The sequence below is a fragment of the Anguilla anguilla genome, chromosome 7, assembly GCF_013347855.1.
Source record: "Anguilla anguilla isolate fAngAng1 chromosome 7, fAngAng1.pri, whole genome shotgun sequence".
NCBI lineage: Eukaryota > Metazoa > Chordata > Actinopteri > Anguilliformes > Anguillidae > Anguilla > Anguilla anguilla.
In genome coordinates, this window is record NC_049207.1 from 54,986,343 (window position 1) to 55,002,724 (window position 16,382).

The 16,382-nt window shown below is 47.5% G+C and overlaps 1 protein-coding gene across 3 annotated transcripts; it reads right to left on the minus strand.

The window, feature by feature from the left end:
* Positions 1-891: 891 nt before the first annotated feature.
* On the minus strand, positions 892-15,816 carry LOC118231946 (programmed cell death protein 4-like). Of its 3 annotated transcripts, none has more exons than XM_035426362.1 (12): positions 15,773-15,816; positions 13,568-13,674; positions 7,708-8,001; positions 7,166-7,263; positions 6,832-6,945; positions 5,632-5,853; positions 5,117-5,214; positions 4,817-4,931; positions 2,721-2,828; positions 1,555-1,665; positions 1,201-1,340; positions 892-1,098 (listed from the first exon to the last, which is right to left on the minus strand). In XM_035426362.1, exons 1-12 carry the CDS (start codon positions 15,799-15,801, stop codon positions 1,047-1,049), a joined length of 1,488 nt encoding a protein of 495 aa, XP_035282253.1. In that variant the 5' UTR covers positions 15,802-15,816; the 3' UTR covers positions 892-1,046. The 3 variants fall into 3 exon arrangements, with proteins under 3 accessions (XP_035282253.1, XP_035282255.1, XP_035282254.1); XM_035426364.1 differs by lacking the exon at positions 15,773-15,816 and adding an exon at positions 13,967-14,043; XM_035426363.1 differs by lacking the exon at positions 15,773-15,816 and adding an exon at positions 13,804-14,031.
* Positions 15,817-16,382: the final 566 nt, after the last annotated feature.

Consider the following 16,382-nt stretch of genomic DNA (forward strand, 5'->3'; position numbering starts at 1 on the left):
ATCCGGGCCTCTCTCATTAGACATCCAGATGTGCGAGGTAATCACGCAGAACTGATCTTGCTTTTATAATGGAGATGCTTAAGTTCAGCTAAATGCCACCCCCTCCACTGATTCCAGCGCTCCTGTAGACTACCGCGATGACAGGCTTGTATTGTAGCTTGTATGATGTCTAATTGCACAAAGCAATTTAAGAGCAGATCCAGCTTTGACATTCTCACACCTTTAAACATTATGGTACCATTAATGCAGCCGAGCCAACTGACCCACAAGCAACGCAGTAAATCTGCCGTGTAAATGATACTCTGTGTAAGTGGCATTAAACGCATGTCTACATTCACATTCATGTGGTAGATCACTGTGAGGAGAAGATCAGCTGGAAAACACATAACCTTTGTCTGCTGGTTGTTTTATGCAAGCTGAGAGTTCCTAATGTTTGAGTGTAAAAACTTGTTTATCGCCTACTTGCAGTGATAATAATAATGCAGTGCGCTAATATCTAGCGCTGAAAGCTTTTTCCAAACAATGCTTCTTTTTCAAATCCAGGTAGAAATCTGTCGATCAACAGAAGGAAGAGAACGCTGAATTGAAATGCTAGCCTTATTTTTGATGCTGTGTTCTTTTTTAATAAGTGCCCTACGTCCTCCGTAACCAAGGTACATGCAAAGCGACATGGGAAAAAAAAAAGGGAAAAAAAATACTCCAACAGAGAAAGTACACATTAAGACAGTCACTGGTGCAGCAAATCAGTATAACTGACATCTCAATAGATCTGGCTCCCCCCACACCTCCGACTCTGCTCTGTACAGACATCCCTGATGAAAGCCGAACCCCCCCCCCCCTTTTTCCAAAACAGGACTGTAATAACAATGTCCAGGATGCCCCCCACCCCCCCTCCCCACCCTTCCTTCCCCACCCTCACTGACCCAAAGAGAGCACCAGGGTTGCGTGTGGGCAGGGGTGTCTGCAGGGCTGGAGGAGGTCCTCCCTCCTCCAGCCCGGAGCTTAGCCAATCGAAAGGCGGGGAACTCCAGCGTTGCTTCTCCTCTCTAGTGCTTGATCCGCCCTCCGTCTCCCTCGCTCACGAACCGCTTGCGCCCCCTGGTGGACACAAAGGAGAGCTCTCCTGTGTGGGTGCTGCGTCAGGGCCGGACGGTTTCCGTCCGCTGATTTTTTTTTTCCTAAAACGCCCGGGAGGCTCACCTGGTGGGACAGGCGTCCCGGAGCTGTTTGGTGATGACCGACTCCTGGTAGCAGAGCTCCAGGAAGGACTCCATGATGGTGTTGGCGAGCGGGACGTCCAGGCTGATCTCGGGGAGCTCGTCGTAGACCCGCTGGAAGCCCTGTCGCAGCGAGACAAAACGCCAGTGTTACTGACGCACCACGGAATGTTCTGGAAAACCAACCCTCTTTCAGCCAGAATCGGGAGATCCATGCCAACCCCTTAATAACGGCCTCACCTGAACAGTCTAAATATGGGCAGTTCACCTGTAAACAGGTGTGTACAGGCTCAGGATTAAAACAGAAGGTGTTTCAGTGGGAGAAGGAAGCACACACCCTGTTCATCTGGTCCAGTGTGATGAGTCCCGTTTCCCAGAATGCCTTGAGAAGCTTCGTCATCATGCGAACAGCGGTCTCCCCTTTGGACTCCAGAACCATGATCACCGCCTGGGGACCCACAAACACGCGTGACCCCCTCGTACGCCTGGACTGTCCCCACAGAGTGAACATCAAATCACAGCTACAGAGGAACATGTTTTTGTTATAAACCTTTCGCCATGGAAACCAAGCCAGAGTGGAAGATTAGGTGTTATTACAGCAAACAATGGCATGATAAGAAAGCAAACACAGGACAAAAACCAACCTAAAACACAGACAGAATGTAGAATCTCTCCTCATCTAGGTTCATTCTAGTTCGGAGGTTATTCCAGGACAGGCAGCCTTTGCCCTCCAAACTCAGATTTAATTATTTGCACATTAAAGAGAATATAGGCTTAGGAGGGGAGTTTGTACACACACTGTAGAGCCAATAATGCAACCGATAATATTTTTTAAAAGTTCTTGGGTTTCAATGTCCACTAAACGCGCATTTAAAATTTTTTGAAGTTAGGAAAAAGACCCCGACACAACAAGAACTGATGAGAACCTGCAGTACATTCTTCCAGACTGTAGGTGGCAGTAGTGTACAGGCCCTGGGGGCTGACTGTTAGGGGAAGGAGGGTGTGAATTTCGGTGAACAGAGCCAAACTGAAGTCTGAAGGACAGAACTGGCACAGCTGTGCCACAGGGTGAAGGCCACGTCTGAACACAAGGTGAGCGGACCGTAATCTGGGGGGGGGGCGTGGTGGGGACAGGAGCCCACGTCAGCAACCCCCCCCCCCCCCCCCCCCCCACACACACCCCCCCCAGACGCGTTTGGAGGCATCAGACTGCAATGCTGGCTATATATCTTCTTGCCATTAACATTCCATAAAATTCAATTTTTGAGTGAAATTCATACCCTTTACCCCAAATTATAGGTTCATGTCTAGACACGGTGACGGTGTCTAAAACGATAACTTTAACAGACCAATGTACTTTTCTCTCAAAAGAAGTTAGGGTTGTCTTTGAGACAGTTGTCTTTGAAGGCACTGTGTTTTGATGGTGTGTGGGGGGCGGGGGGGTGTTTTGGGGGGGGTGTGTGTGTTTCGTCTGGGGGGGGGGGGGTTGAAGGAGATTCGTACCTCGTAGACCAGCTCGTGGTGGAAGTGAGGAACCTCCAGGTCCCGCAGACAGTGCTCCGCCTCCGTCACATCACCGGACACCAGGTACTCCTTCAGCAGCAGGTTCATCTGGAACACAAAGACACTGAGTCAGGGTCAACGTTACTGTACCGCCCCCGCGACGCCAGGACACCCGCCCAACACCCCCACAGTGCGCTGGGTAAACACTACCCAACATCCCGACAGGGCGCTGGGGAAACAGTACCCAACATCCCGACAGGGCGCTGGGGAAACACTACCCAACACCCCCACAGGGCGCTGGGGAAACACTACCCAACACCCTCACAGGGCGCTGGGGAAACAGTACCCAACACCCCCACAGTGCGCTGGGGAAACACTACCCAACACCCCCACAGTGGGCTGGGGACACACTACCCAACACCCCCACAGTGTGCTGGGGAAACACTACCCAACACCCCCACAGTGTGCTGGGGAAACTCTACCCAACACCCTGACAGTGCGCTGGGGAAACACTGCCCAGCACCCCCAAAGTGCGCTGGGGACACACTACCCAACACCCCCACAGTGCGCTGGGGAAACACTGCCCAGCACCCCCAAAGTGCGCTGGGGAAACATTGCCCAGCATCCCCAAAGTGCGCTGGGGAAACACTACCCAACATCCCGACAGGGCGCTGGGGAAACACCCACCCAACACCCCCACAGTGCGCTGGGGAAACACTACCCAACACCCCCACAGTGCGCTGGGGAAACATTACCCAACACCCCGACAGGGCGCTGGGGAAACACTACCCAACACCCCCACAGTGTGCTGGGGAAACACTACCCAACACCCCCACAGTGCGCTGGGGACACAGTATCACACACGGTCTGATGACACGTTGATGATGCGGATGATGGTGATGGTGGGGGGATGGGGGGCAGTACAATCATTCCAGCCATTCCCAGTGGCAAAGTGCATTTTAAACATGGACACCTTTCCATCGCAAGAAGACACTAAACTGTTGGGGAAACAGACGTATCCTAACCGTTTTTCTGTTTATGTTTTTCATGAAGGACAGTACTGACTAATGGGGGGAAGCTCACTAATGAGCAGGAAATACTAAAAACCTCAACCTCAATATTTAAAAAAACTCGTACTTGGCAGCCGGTGTGGTGTATTACACACGGGGCTCGGAGACCCGCTCTGGGGCTGTTTTGAGTGCGGCCCGGGTGCGGCCCGGGTGCGGGCCAAACCCGCTATAACCCGGCCCCCGTGTTTACCGCTTAAACAAGGACAGCCCGGCAGCTCTGGGACACAAAGGGGCGATGAAGCCGGACAAAAAGCTCAGATCAGCAGCAACGCGGACAACAGAACTCAGATCCGCTGACCGCAGGAATCGCTGATCACCGGACAATGAGTACAGGGGGACCCCCAAAATCTGGGACACGCACGGACACAGAGCCGAACAACACAACACAACACTGCGTGCCACACAGACAGGCACCCATCTCCTGGCCCATATCCACTAGATCTACTGTACACGTAACTTTCTAAAGATTTTATTAGATTTTCTTGTCGAATTTCTCCCTGGCTGGAAGGTTCTGGAACATTGCGGCAGAGGAACCACCCCTGTGGGGGCTGAGGTCAGGCTTGCCAGGAGGGGAGGCGTGGCCTGCTTGTCGACCAGCTCCTTGGATCTTTAGCTCCTCCCCTCCGTAGTAAAATTAGTCACATGGGAATGTTTTCACGGGACTCCAGTTCCAAGAAAAACAGTTTCAGGGTGCCATGCTGGAACGGGTTCTGCTGACATGAGCAACTGGCACAAGGCTGCCAATGCCCCCCCTTCCCAGCATGCCGTGCACCTATATTTCCATCAATCACTCATTTCAGTGGAGAGCAGATTCCCAAGAGATTCAAATACTTATTTCCCCATACCAAAGAGTGACTCAACTGTAAAAAGCACGCCAATATAGTTATGACCCTCTTGCCCCAGTGCATGCTGGGATAGGCTCCAGCTCCCCCACAACCCTGACCAGGAATAGGCGGGTTAGACAATGGATGGATGGAGTTGTGATGTACAGCAGCTGCTCATTCAGGAGCCAGGCTCCGCCCCTACCTCTTTGACGAGGTGTTTGACAGGCCTCTGGCCGCCGCCCACACCCCACACGTTGTCCAATCGCACCATCTCCTTCTTCATGGAGAGCAGGACCGCGGCACGGTCCAACGCAGCCCTGCAGGGGAGCATGCGTCAGTCTCCATCTCCGTCAGCATCGCCGCACGATTTGCCTGCTTATCTGCCTACTGAACTAATTACTCATCAGCTATCTGTCATCTACAGATCCAGTTTGGTCACGCAAAGATCCTTCAGGACACTGGAGATCTTGCTTTCCTCCTCTCACCCGGAGCCCAGGCTCACCTGGCGTGATCGCAGTCCACCTTGCCTTTGTAGTGGTCCAGGAACCCCATCGGAAGGACGTGGTCCGCGATGGCCCTCGCGATAAACTGCCCCAGCATCTACGGACACAACGGACACAAGAGAACCAATCAGGACGGCTTTCATTTCAAGAGAACCAATCAGCGATGACTTCCATTTTCCACTTCAGAGCTGGGACCAGGCCAGCATAACCTCGAGCCAAAACAACCACGAAGTGACTTTGTGCACCACAAAGTCCAGACTGAAGCAACTGCCAGGACTTCATTTATTGACTTTATTAACCCTTTAAGCTGTAAGATAACAAATATGTTATTTGAATGTTCGTCAGAGAAAGGGTCAAAAGTCACGGAAAAGCCTCCAGAACTTTAACAAAGTAAGCCAGTCCGCTCCTACCATCATGAAAGGAACCATAGGCTTCAGAATCATCACGCTCCTAGCCTCCTCCTCCTCCTCCTCCCCCTCCTACCCTCCCACCCTTCCTCCCCCAAGCCAGTTACCTGTGGGGCCTCGGGTGTGTCCAGGATGAGATCCGGCAGGTCCTTGAGCATCTTGTCGAAGGCTCGCGCCATCTCCGTCTCGGTCAGAACCTTGCCCACCATGTCTGACAGCAGCCGTGAGGTCAGCTCCCGGTGGCTGGCTTTGCCCTCCAAGGACAGCGACACCGCCAGCGACGACACATTAAACTTCCTGTGCCCCAGATTCAGCCCCTCTAGCAGCATCTGATACGAGACGCAGAGAACACACACATATACACACACACACACACACACGCCCTTAGGGACCGGGTCACCCACCAAATTACCAGACACTGGCATCCTGTACCTGAGCCTGAAAAGGCTCTATTGTGTCAGTTTTTATTTCATTTGTACTTCAAGTGACAAACGGTTCCTTTTGGGGACAAAGATCTTTTTTATAAATTCGTAATGCGTCCACACAATAGTCGTCTGACAGTCTGTGAGACATAAACTTTATTTGAAAGAGAAACACAAAAAAAAACAGGAATACTTTTGTTCAGTGTTTCTAAATGAGCCACCACAGATGTCTGCACTGACTGTCATTTTTATCTGAATGGAGGCGACGTGACGTCCATGAGCAGTTCTGCACACGGCTGCCACTTTTAAAAATAGCCCCCAGGATGAGTGTACTTGCACAGAACGCACGGGGAACTGAGCAAACCTAGAGCACGTGGCAGAACTTGGAACAGAAAGTTAGAGATAAGGGGCATGTTTGAGAAGGGAAGGACACCAGCACTAACACCTGTGAGCGAAGAAGGACAGGACAAACTCAGCAAAAACTCACTCTGATAGAAGCAATGATTTATTTTATTTATTTAATTATATTTATGTGTTGGGCCCCTCATAATTTTAATCCAAGATAAAGTTAATGTAACCATAAAGCTATAAAACAAACCATAGTTGCTGAGTAAATAACACAAGAGAGGAGAAAGGAAGTGATAAAAAAAACAAATTAATAAAAAATAAGGAGTGTGGTTACTCATGAAAGGAAAAGGGGGAGAGATGAGCTCAGCTCTGGGCCAGTTGTGTTTTTGGGTCTCACCTGAACCTCCTTTGTGTGTGTGGGGGGGAGAGACCAGCTGTGGGCTAGTCCTGATCCTCCTTTGTGTGCGTGTGCGTGTGTGTGTGTGTGTGTGTGTGTAGGGGGGAGGGTGTGAGTCCAGCTCTGGGCCCGTTGTGTACCTGAACCTCCTTTGTGTCTCCGTGCTCAAAGTACTCCTGCACGATGGGGTTCACCGTCTTCTCCAACTCGCGCTCGTCGAGCTCCGGCACCACCGTGGCGTACACCGTCTCTCCCTGCAAGGCATCATGGGATACAAGCTCAACTTAGGCACTCAGGCAAACCATTTCCCAAATGCCCATCTCTGCAGCTCCCTCAGTGCCATACTGTACGAGATTAACCATACAGTAAGAGGCATGCCACCTCTTTAAAGGTGATAGCAAGCGTGCCATCTGTTTGCTGTCTGTAGGTGGCGCTATGCAATGCATGGCTGAGCTGCGGGCTGCTCTCTCTCACCTGTGCAGACTCGTCATAGTTGGGGTCTTTGGCATCTGGCTCCTCCATCTCATAGACCATCCCTGCTGCTCCCCACACCCCCTTACCACCGGCTCCGCCTACGAGGGATGACATCATACTCATCTACCCTGCGCAGGTCAAAGTTACAACAAACGTAGCTGGTGCCCGGAACTACATTTCCCATCAACCCTGAGAAGGCTGCAGCAAGTGTCCAATGTAAAAACTACGTAGAACTGATGCCACAGATATCAGCTACCATCATCCTTTGCACCAAGTGATCATCTCCACTGAGGACATTACGACCATGGCAAAAAGCATCAATTAAGGCACGTTATACCTGCAGAACAGGAAACCTGCTGAAAAAACTTTAAAGTTTACTTGTAAGTAAACTTGTGTGAAATTGCCATGTGTTTGCCATTTGGGGGTTCAGGCCTGGTTTTTGCTCTGTTTTTGCCCTTGTCTGCCCCTCTGTATAGCGTCTCGGTGACAGCCTTCTGAGAAAGGCGCTATATAAACAAAACGGATCCGATCTGGACACCCACCCTTCTTGGGCAGGCCTCGGCCCTTCCCCATCCTGGACTTGCGGTCGTTGGCGTTGGCGGTGACCTTGCCCCGGGGGCTGGTGGGGTCGGCCCCCGGCTCCCCGCCGGCCTCGGACAGCGACTCGCGGGCGGAGTCGCGAGAGGACGTCCGGCGGAGGCGCCGCTTGGCCTTGGCCTTCAGACGCGCCTCGTGGAGCGCCTTCTCCTGCGGCGTCCAGTTCCCGTTCACCTCCGCCTCGTTCAGGACGTCGTCGTCGTCGTACAACTTCCCCGCATCCCCCGACTCGTACACCCCTGGTCAATACACACACACACGCACGCACGCACATGCACATACACACACACACACACACACACACACATGCACGCACGCGCACAAGCACACAGGAAAAGAAAAATTGTGCATAAAGTCAGATAGACATTTTTGCTGGGCGGGGAACCCGAATGCATCCCTATACAGACTTACTTTAGGCCCCGCCTTCATGAAGAATAAAAAAAGGCAGCCTATGCATCAAAACGTGTTACTGAACCCTGGTCAGAACTGCAGCACAGGGTCACACGTCCATTTGTTTACAAACGTAGCCTACACCTTATTCAATAATTATTTTAGAAATTGTCCGAAATAAACCAGAAACGGATGGCCCGTTCTCACAAAAATAATCTTAACGAAGCAAAACAAATCTGCTTCAATGCTTCACACACAGTACAGGGCATTTTTCTTAATTGGAATTTTATTACTTACCCTTCATTTTTTTTTGCTCAATACTTCTTCTTAAAACCACAAACACAGTTTCAAGTGCAACTGGAATTCAGTCTGACAGATCTGTACCAATTTGTGGATTTTTTTTAAATATTGTTTTTCTCTCTACCGCAAGTGCTAGTCCTTGAAACTTGCAGTGAATACCAGGTTCAATCAATGTGATCCAGCAGCTGTCCTTGGGTTTTGGTTGGCCGAACAGAACTCACAGAAGGCTGCAGCTTCCTTTCATAGCTTCACTGGCAAGATAAGGTCCTTAACCCTGACCTTGTGGATAGTGGTTGCCATAGCAGAAAACTGTAGACTCAGCTTCTTTGTTTTTTCTTTTTGTCTCCTAACTTGTAGAGGTCAGCATCCCTTCATTTTAATTTTTCAGATTTCAGTTAAACATAAACACGGTGAGAAATGCTTATTATTTTGACGGCTGTTTGACACACACAGTATTGCACAGAGACCAAGTTTGGGAGCCACTGAATTAGATTACCTTTCTGGTAATTTACCAAAGGTATGAATACACATGGAGGCCACGCTGTGTGTGTGTGTGTGTGTGTGTGTGTGTGCATGTGTGTGTGTGTGTTTCACACTCGCCTCACTATTTCATTCACCAGCTATTTCATTCCCACAGCGTCTCTCAAATATGAAAAAACAATGACCTTTAATGGCAGTTTGTTCGCACACAATCTTTTATTTTTTTTATCAGCACGGAGGTCTGGGTTCGCTCCCCTGGCCTTTTTTTAGGGCACAGCCCCCCGTCCCACTCAGTGGAGGGGTTACAGCACATGGCAGTGGGACAGTCACATGACCGCTTCCGGCCACAGCAACCAGGGTCAAGAGATGTTACGGCTCAGAATGCAACGAATGTCTCTCCAGGGTCCCACCTGCCACAGCCAATGAAATACGGGCGACATGTTACACACAGGGCAGCCCTGGTGTCTCCAGGGAAACCGCTGTAAACATGGCCGTGTGATCTACAGCCGATACATCACACACAGGGCAGCCCTGGAGTCACCAAGGAAACCACCGTGAACATGACCGTGTGATTTCAGAAGGTCTTCACTGACTTCAGAGACACACTGGTAGACACTCTGTCAGTGTATTAGACTGTGTTATAATTACGGTTATGATTATGATATTGATGATTATTATTGCATTGCCACTTGGCTAGCCCTCACCATGTCACACATTTTATATTATCCAAAAGGTGAACGCACCATTTAAACCATTCAAAACACACAAGAGCGAAATAGAGTACCACACACACAAAACTAAAACAGCCCAAGCACACACCCATCTGCAATGGTAACTCACACTCTGAAATACAGCATGAACGCACATGACCTACTGAGTACTGTTTCTCACACACACACAAACATACACAGGCACACACACACACGCACACACAGCCTAGGAACAGCCTTCTCTGTGTTAATCCAATTGTATTCTTTTGAAAGATGTTTACTTCAAAGGCTGGTGTCAGGAAGCAATTTCAGCACCTCGCACAGAAGCACCAGAGGGCGAAGTGAAAATGTGCATTCTGACAATTCATTAGTTAAATGGGTTTCACAGGACTCTGAGTCATGACTTATTTTCAGCCAAGGAGCATTCCATTATCGACAGACATCTTCCTAGTGTTCTTATGCGTGCATTTTACAGTACATCTATCCAGAATCTAGCCTATGGACACACATTCCACCAGAGCTCAGCTGATTTTACGACTATGAAGCTTTGAGAAAAATGTTGTCAAGTGTAAAAACGGGAGTGGTTTTCAGGAAAAATGTTTTGCACTGACCAACCACATGGCCAAAAGTTTCAAAGTTCCTAGTCGTCTTTGCATGCAGTGCAGCAAACACAAGGAACCGAGCACCGCCTTGACTTGAAGCCCAGCCATTCAGCACCACTTCCACAAGCCAAAACCACCGCCCTCAATCTGGTCAAATAAAGCAAAGAGAGAGAGAGAGAAATAAACATCCCCGCCAAGTGTAAACCATCCAGCAAAGTAAGATATTTCCGACTGTACTGTATCCAGGTGTAACCCGACACCTCTACATACAGTACAACTAGTACTGCTGTAGGAATGTTTCTTTGAGTGCTCAGCACAGCTACGCCACGTGGTAGTAGCCTAGTATCATATCTTGTCATGCGCGACATTTCTGCTTGACAACCTGCCCACTAATTTCCTTTAAAGGATGCAGATGTGTAGACATACAAGCCACCCAGAGAGAAAATCCTCCACCAATATTCTCAGTCACCGAACAGAAGCAGAAAATCTCAGTCATGCCCATTTCATTTGTACTGCGCTGACAATCTTCACACCACCAGCATGCAACACACCCACGCAGCGAGTTATTTTTGGGTTTTAACACTCTTTTCTCAAATAACACCCGCACGTATGGTTGCTGTTATTGGCCGCGCGCTCGTCAAAAATGAGCGTAACTGGCTGGCCGCGGCGAGCCTGAACTGACCCTCGGAAGTATTCGCGCTCCGTGGCCGGATTCTCTCTCGCGCGCGAGCGGCGGGCACACACAGCAGAATTCGTCCGGGGATACGGTAAATGTGTCTGACCTCAGCCGCAATCTGCAGCTCCTGCTTTGAGTTTCGCCAAATATACAGTCACGCGCTACGGGTTCGGGGAGGATGAAGTCAGCCTTCACAGCCGCGTGGACAGGTCCACAACTCATGTCCGCTGAACAGCCCGTGTGCCCGTAGAATGTGCCTAAACACGGGGAGCTGCACCACATCCAAGGCCCACCGGCTGCTCAGGTTCAAACGATAAAGCTACACAGTTTAATTCCTCTACCACACGCTCAGCTATAACACACCGTTTTCATTTGGAAACTTGGAATCTGCAATCAAAGTACAGCTTTTGAAAGAGTAATCCTAAGGCATGTTAGAATGAGCGTTATATACAGCTTTGACAGACCAGTGCAGAAGCCAACATTTTGGGGGTTTTTTTGTAGCAATTAAATTATTGATCAAATGTGTACATATCTATGCCAACCAGGCAAGAGTAAGTATTACTGCAACTTCATTTTACACTGCATCAGCACACAACGTTCCTGCCCGCATCAACCCGGGCGTAAAGTGTACTTATGCTTTTACTATTTGTCACCTGAGGCTGGGAGAATTTGCTTTGGAAATGTCTCCAGCTCACTTCAGGTATATCTGAACTGCACTGACAGAGAGCCTGTGGAAACGGATTTAAGAGGTCTACACACTACGCAGTTGAGTCACTGGATGTGGCGAGAGGGAACGGGGTAAAAATAGATACAGTTACAAACGGGAATGGAACCACAACCACAATTTTCAGTCCTGCTACAAGCACGTATAAAAAAACTACTCGTTGCCCTTTCTTTTCTGCTGTATTGAACGCCGTGGGGGTAATTTGTCTTCGGAGTTTAAGGGCCACTTAGGAGCAGTGGGCAGCCACAGTTCACCCACCACGTGAACGCGGGGAAAACATGCAAACTCCCGAGGGGACCCGGCCGGCCACGATTCAAACGCACCGCGCCGTCCTGCAAATGATCATCAAATTAGCCGATTCAAATTTGCGTTAACTATCGCGTGCGCGTGGGAAGTGGAGTACAGGTGACCGGTATTGCTTCGTATAACTCCGCAGTGCTATATGCTACGACTGTAACCTCTTACATCAGCGCAGAAATGCCATTCCTGAGCTGGAGACGTTTAATCAATAACAACAGATAAGAAAGATACCAGAACGCATGTGAGAGATGAGAGGCGAGGGTGAGAAATACGCTTGTTGACACCATGACCACACTGTCCTACTGTTGCAGTCAGATCTTGCAGAGGTGCAACTGACAGATTCTGCCAAACTGCAAATGCATTACATTTATTTGGCAGATTGTTGTACAGACTGGGGACAAAAGCATGTGTGAGAAAACAGACGACAGCACGGTTTGTCACTGTCGTTATCTTGTTCTGTCACGGGGATTGTTTGTGGACATTGAGGAGTTAAAAGAACCAGTTGTACGCTTGTACCATAGATGTCTATAACCGTTGTTCTACGTGTTCTCACATTCTTCGTTACTGACTGACTGGGGCTTCAGAAATGTAGCTTTGAAAAAGTCAATTCATGGTGTACGGTACGTTTCTTTTAACGCAAGGGTGTGACACATACGCAAAAACAGTTTCAGAAAAGGCCACCAGAGCAATTGGTTGTGTAAGAAAGCTCCACCAACCTTAACTAGGTCAGTGGTGTGCCAAGCCTGGCTCATGTCCCTGCTAAGCTTAATTAATTTCTTAAGCTTCTACTCAACTATTAATTGAACACTCGCTGATATTTATATGGCATCAGCTATGACAACTTGTTAATTACAGCTGTAGTCTGCTATCGTTCATTTTTTAAACTGTTCCTTTTCTGCAACTGCAAATTTTCACTTTCATCAGAATTTAGTATTAACTTTCAAAACAGTCAAATGCGCGACTCGTATCGGAAATCTCAGTTGTTCCAGTAATAAAGCGATGACGTGTTGATTAGCTAGCTATTGGAAAGCTAGCTGCAAGTCTCAGCTAGTGCTAAGCTAACTATGTAAACAATTCTGCAAGGAAATGTGTTGCCTGCAGAATTTAAACAGCATGAAAACGTGAACTAAAAATATTTGCTTACGTCTGCAATAACAACTCAGCTATTTCGTGCGACGTGAAACTAACTAATATTTAGCTACAAAAACCTTCAAAGGGGCGGTGCAGAAACTACACCCACAAATACGCCAAAAAAGTTGCGCTACCTAAACAGTTAAAATATATGTCAACAGATTCAGAATTCATAGAATACATAATCAGCTAAGAAAAACAAAGCAACATCATTAACTTATACGACCGTTCAAAGATAAACGCACAATAATATTGCAGCCAGGCGAGATAACCCTTCTACACTGCGCGAGCACATGGGGCGTGTGGTAAACAATAGCTAGCTGCTAGCTGGCTAGCTAAATAAAGCATAAGATAGCTAGGTGGTAGCTAAACGCAAGCGTGGTCATTCGCAGGCTGTCAAGCTAACAGGGTTTTCATTCATGCGTATACTTAACTGAATGCTAATATGCATTCAGATAGTTTACTTGATCTTGCTAAAACCAAACATCTCACCATCCTGTTCCAGAGCGGTTGTCCATGCTTCCACTTCAGTCGCCATTTCTCTCGTCTGCAGGCTGCAACTCGAGACCGTGATTATTTCTTGCTTTTCCCACCGCTCTCTGTCCAAAAGACACAAATACATGACGCGCAAGTCTCGTTACACTAAGAACAATCTGCAGATGCTTCCGAAATAGATTTGGTTCAATGGTGCAAGCACGCAGCTCTACCATTCATTTTAAATATCTCACCCTCCGTATTCAAGACTTCAGCAAATAATAAAGAAAGATATCCGCTTCTGATTAAAAAGTAATATAGTTTATCTTCTTGCTAATAAACAAAAATAGACAGTTTGTGCACAAAATGTTTTAAAAAGGAAAATATAAGAACAAAATATATAATTATCGCATGCACCTTTAAGAACTTGCTCACGAACGTAAACAGAATCTGTTTTTAACTTTGGAACGCTGCGCGAATCACGTGGTGAAAACGTGTACTAGGAATGGCTGAAAAGGGGGCGGGAATGCTTCTTTAAAGACCAATCAGATGACAAGCAACCCAGAAGCAAGCCATAGAAAGTAAACGTTGCGCGTACGTTTTCCTCCCTCCGTGGATTTCTGGTTGTGTTTTGTGGTGGAAAACGTTGACAGTTCCCCATGAATTAATGAACTACATAGAATGCTTGGCAGCTACATCTGCAAATGTTACATTTTAAGCATGCTCGGACAAACATAAATTAGCCTTCGCTATCACAGACTGATGCTGTTTACATAATCCCCTATGAACACGAAAAGTACTTAAGAAAAAAACAAGCAGCTTGTTGAAATAATGGGATTGCGATTGTGGTTAGAACGAAAACCACAGGGAGTCCTCAGCACGCAGTTTGGGAACCACTACTGTACAGCACATTTACATTTAGCCGCAAGTGATATACTCCGAAGGTAGCCATCATGTACACAATACACTTGTGCTTTTTTTGCACTGGGCGTCTTGCTTTCCAGAAATCCCAGGAGTCAAAAGTCCGGGACTTTCCACCTCTTACCTGCCATGTGTTTGTTCCCCACCCTGAACCCAGACAGCTGATTTCACTCATTACTAATTCAACTGTTTCTACCTCATGCCTGAATAATGGTGCTAATTGGCAAATCCAGGTGATTGGAACAAAATACTGGGGATTACTTTTACTTTCTGAACCTGGATTTATCACCTCTGGATCTGGCCAGTGGCATTAACTGTGACTCTGCTGACCCTGACCGTGTATTGTCACAGACAGCTCCAGAGCAATGTGCAGTTTATCAGATTTATGAGGCCCAGTACCTTGGAGCGCACCCACGTCCCTGTTATCGATCAGGCTGCCGAAGAACATGGGCACTCAATATCAGGCAATGCAGGTGCAATAAAAAGAGAGTGACTGTGTTTGCAAACACTTATTTTAGTTAACTTCTATGCTGGGTGTGAACACTGAACACTGTGATGAGTCAAATCACAATGGCGGTGTCTGTACAAGCAAAAGCATGCTATGCATTTTAACGATGCACGATAATGCATCTTACTGGAAGTTATATGTTAAAAGTTATATGTTTCCAGTATTCTAACCTGATTAGTGTAATGCACAGTTAAATGCAAAACGTACTGGGACAGGGACATGGTTTTTGTTGTTTTGGCTCTGTATTCCAGCACATTGGATTTCAAATAAAATTCTAAATGATAAGTTCAAGTTCAGACTGTCACTGAGGTTAAAATACATCCATATCGGGTCATCCGTGTGGGATTTCAGAATCACAGCAACGAATTGCTCTCCACTTTCTTGAATGCCAACTTAAAGAGTCCTAGTCACAGTCAAAACTAACAAAGGAAACCCACAAAAAGCCGAGCCCAAGAACTCGCCTTTGGCATTGTATCCAGATGTCCTTTGTTTTGATAACAGGCCCCGAGTACCGCTGAGCTTTGGCTATGCAGTAAGGAAAAACCAAAACTACAGAAGGGATCACGATAAAGACACACAGCAAATTCACAATCTTCATTCCCAATGTCCAGAATCAATTTCCTGCTAAAATTGGCAATGAAAAATTGGCAATGAAATCCCCAGAGAAATCAACCCTAAGTTTGCTCAGAATGACCACTGTATCTATATGCATGCTGTATATCTGTATGTCTATATACCTGTGCACTATAATCTGTATCACTGTGTGGAGAAAAGCTCACATGCACTTTGCTCACATGCAGCCTCTTCCTTCCCTGTGTCTCATGTTCCAAAGAATGAGGTCAGAGGTTAAACTGCTTTTTGACTGGAAGTGTGACCCTGAGAGAAGATGTCCTCACATGTCCTTCAAAAACAAGCGAGCTGGAAGCAGTTCCCCTTTCTGCAAGGACAAAAATAAACAAACACAATCTTCAGGGAGACAGGGAATTAGGCAACAGCCCTGAACAACAGCCCTTACTTTTGTCACATTGAAGAGATACAAGGAATACAGCATTAGTCATATTTATGAAAAGAGCTTGTATCTGAGGCAAAATGGCGCATCTATTGCAAAACAAAAATGACAAAAAAACGACAGAATTTCTGTCCCTTGCATTTACCAGAGGCAATTACATGATGTGCTGACACTGGACACTAGATGGGGTGAGAGAAGCTTGAAAGTTATTGCAGCATATAATACTGTATATAGTTTGACCTATTAACAATACAATAAAAATGTAAAAGAAACGCTCCCTTTCCAGTGAAGGCTGTAACAGCATATCTTTTAAAATATTCCTACTTAACTGACAATGTATTCTTGAATGTTACCTTCACTTCCTGCCGCCCTGCGATTGGCCGTAGGATGTGAAA

Bases quoted from the DNA above. Each gene is read 5' to 3' on its own strand.
- LOC118231946 (XM_035426362.1), bottom strand. From the start codon at position 15,801: ATGAGACACAGGGAAGGAAGAGGCTGCAT. The intron at 4,932-5,116 runs GTGAGCCTGGGC...GCTCCCCTGCAG, and splicing joins GTGGACTGCGATCACGCCAG to GGCTGCGTTGGACCGTGCCG. The intron at 2,829-4,816 runs GTAGGGGCGGAG...TTTGTGTTCCAG, and splicing joins TCAAACACCTCGTCAAAGAG to ATGAACCTGCTGCTGAAGGA.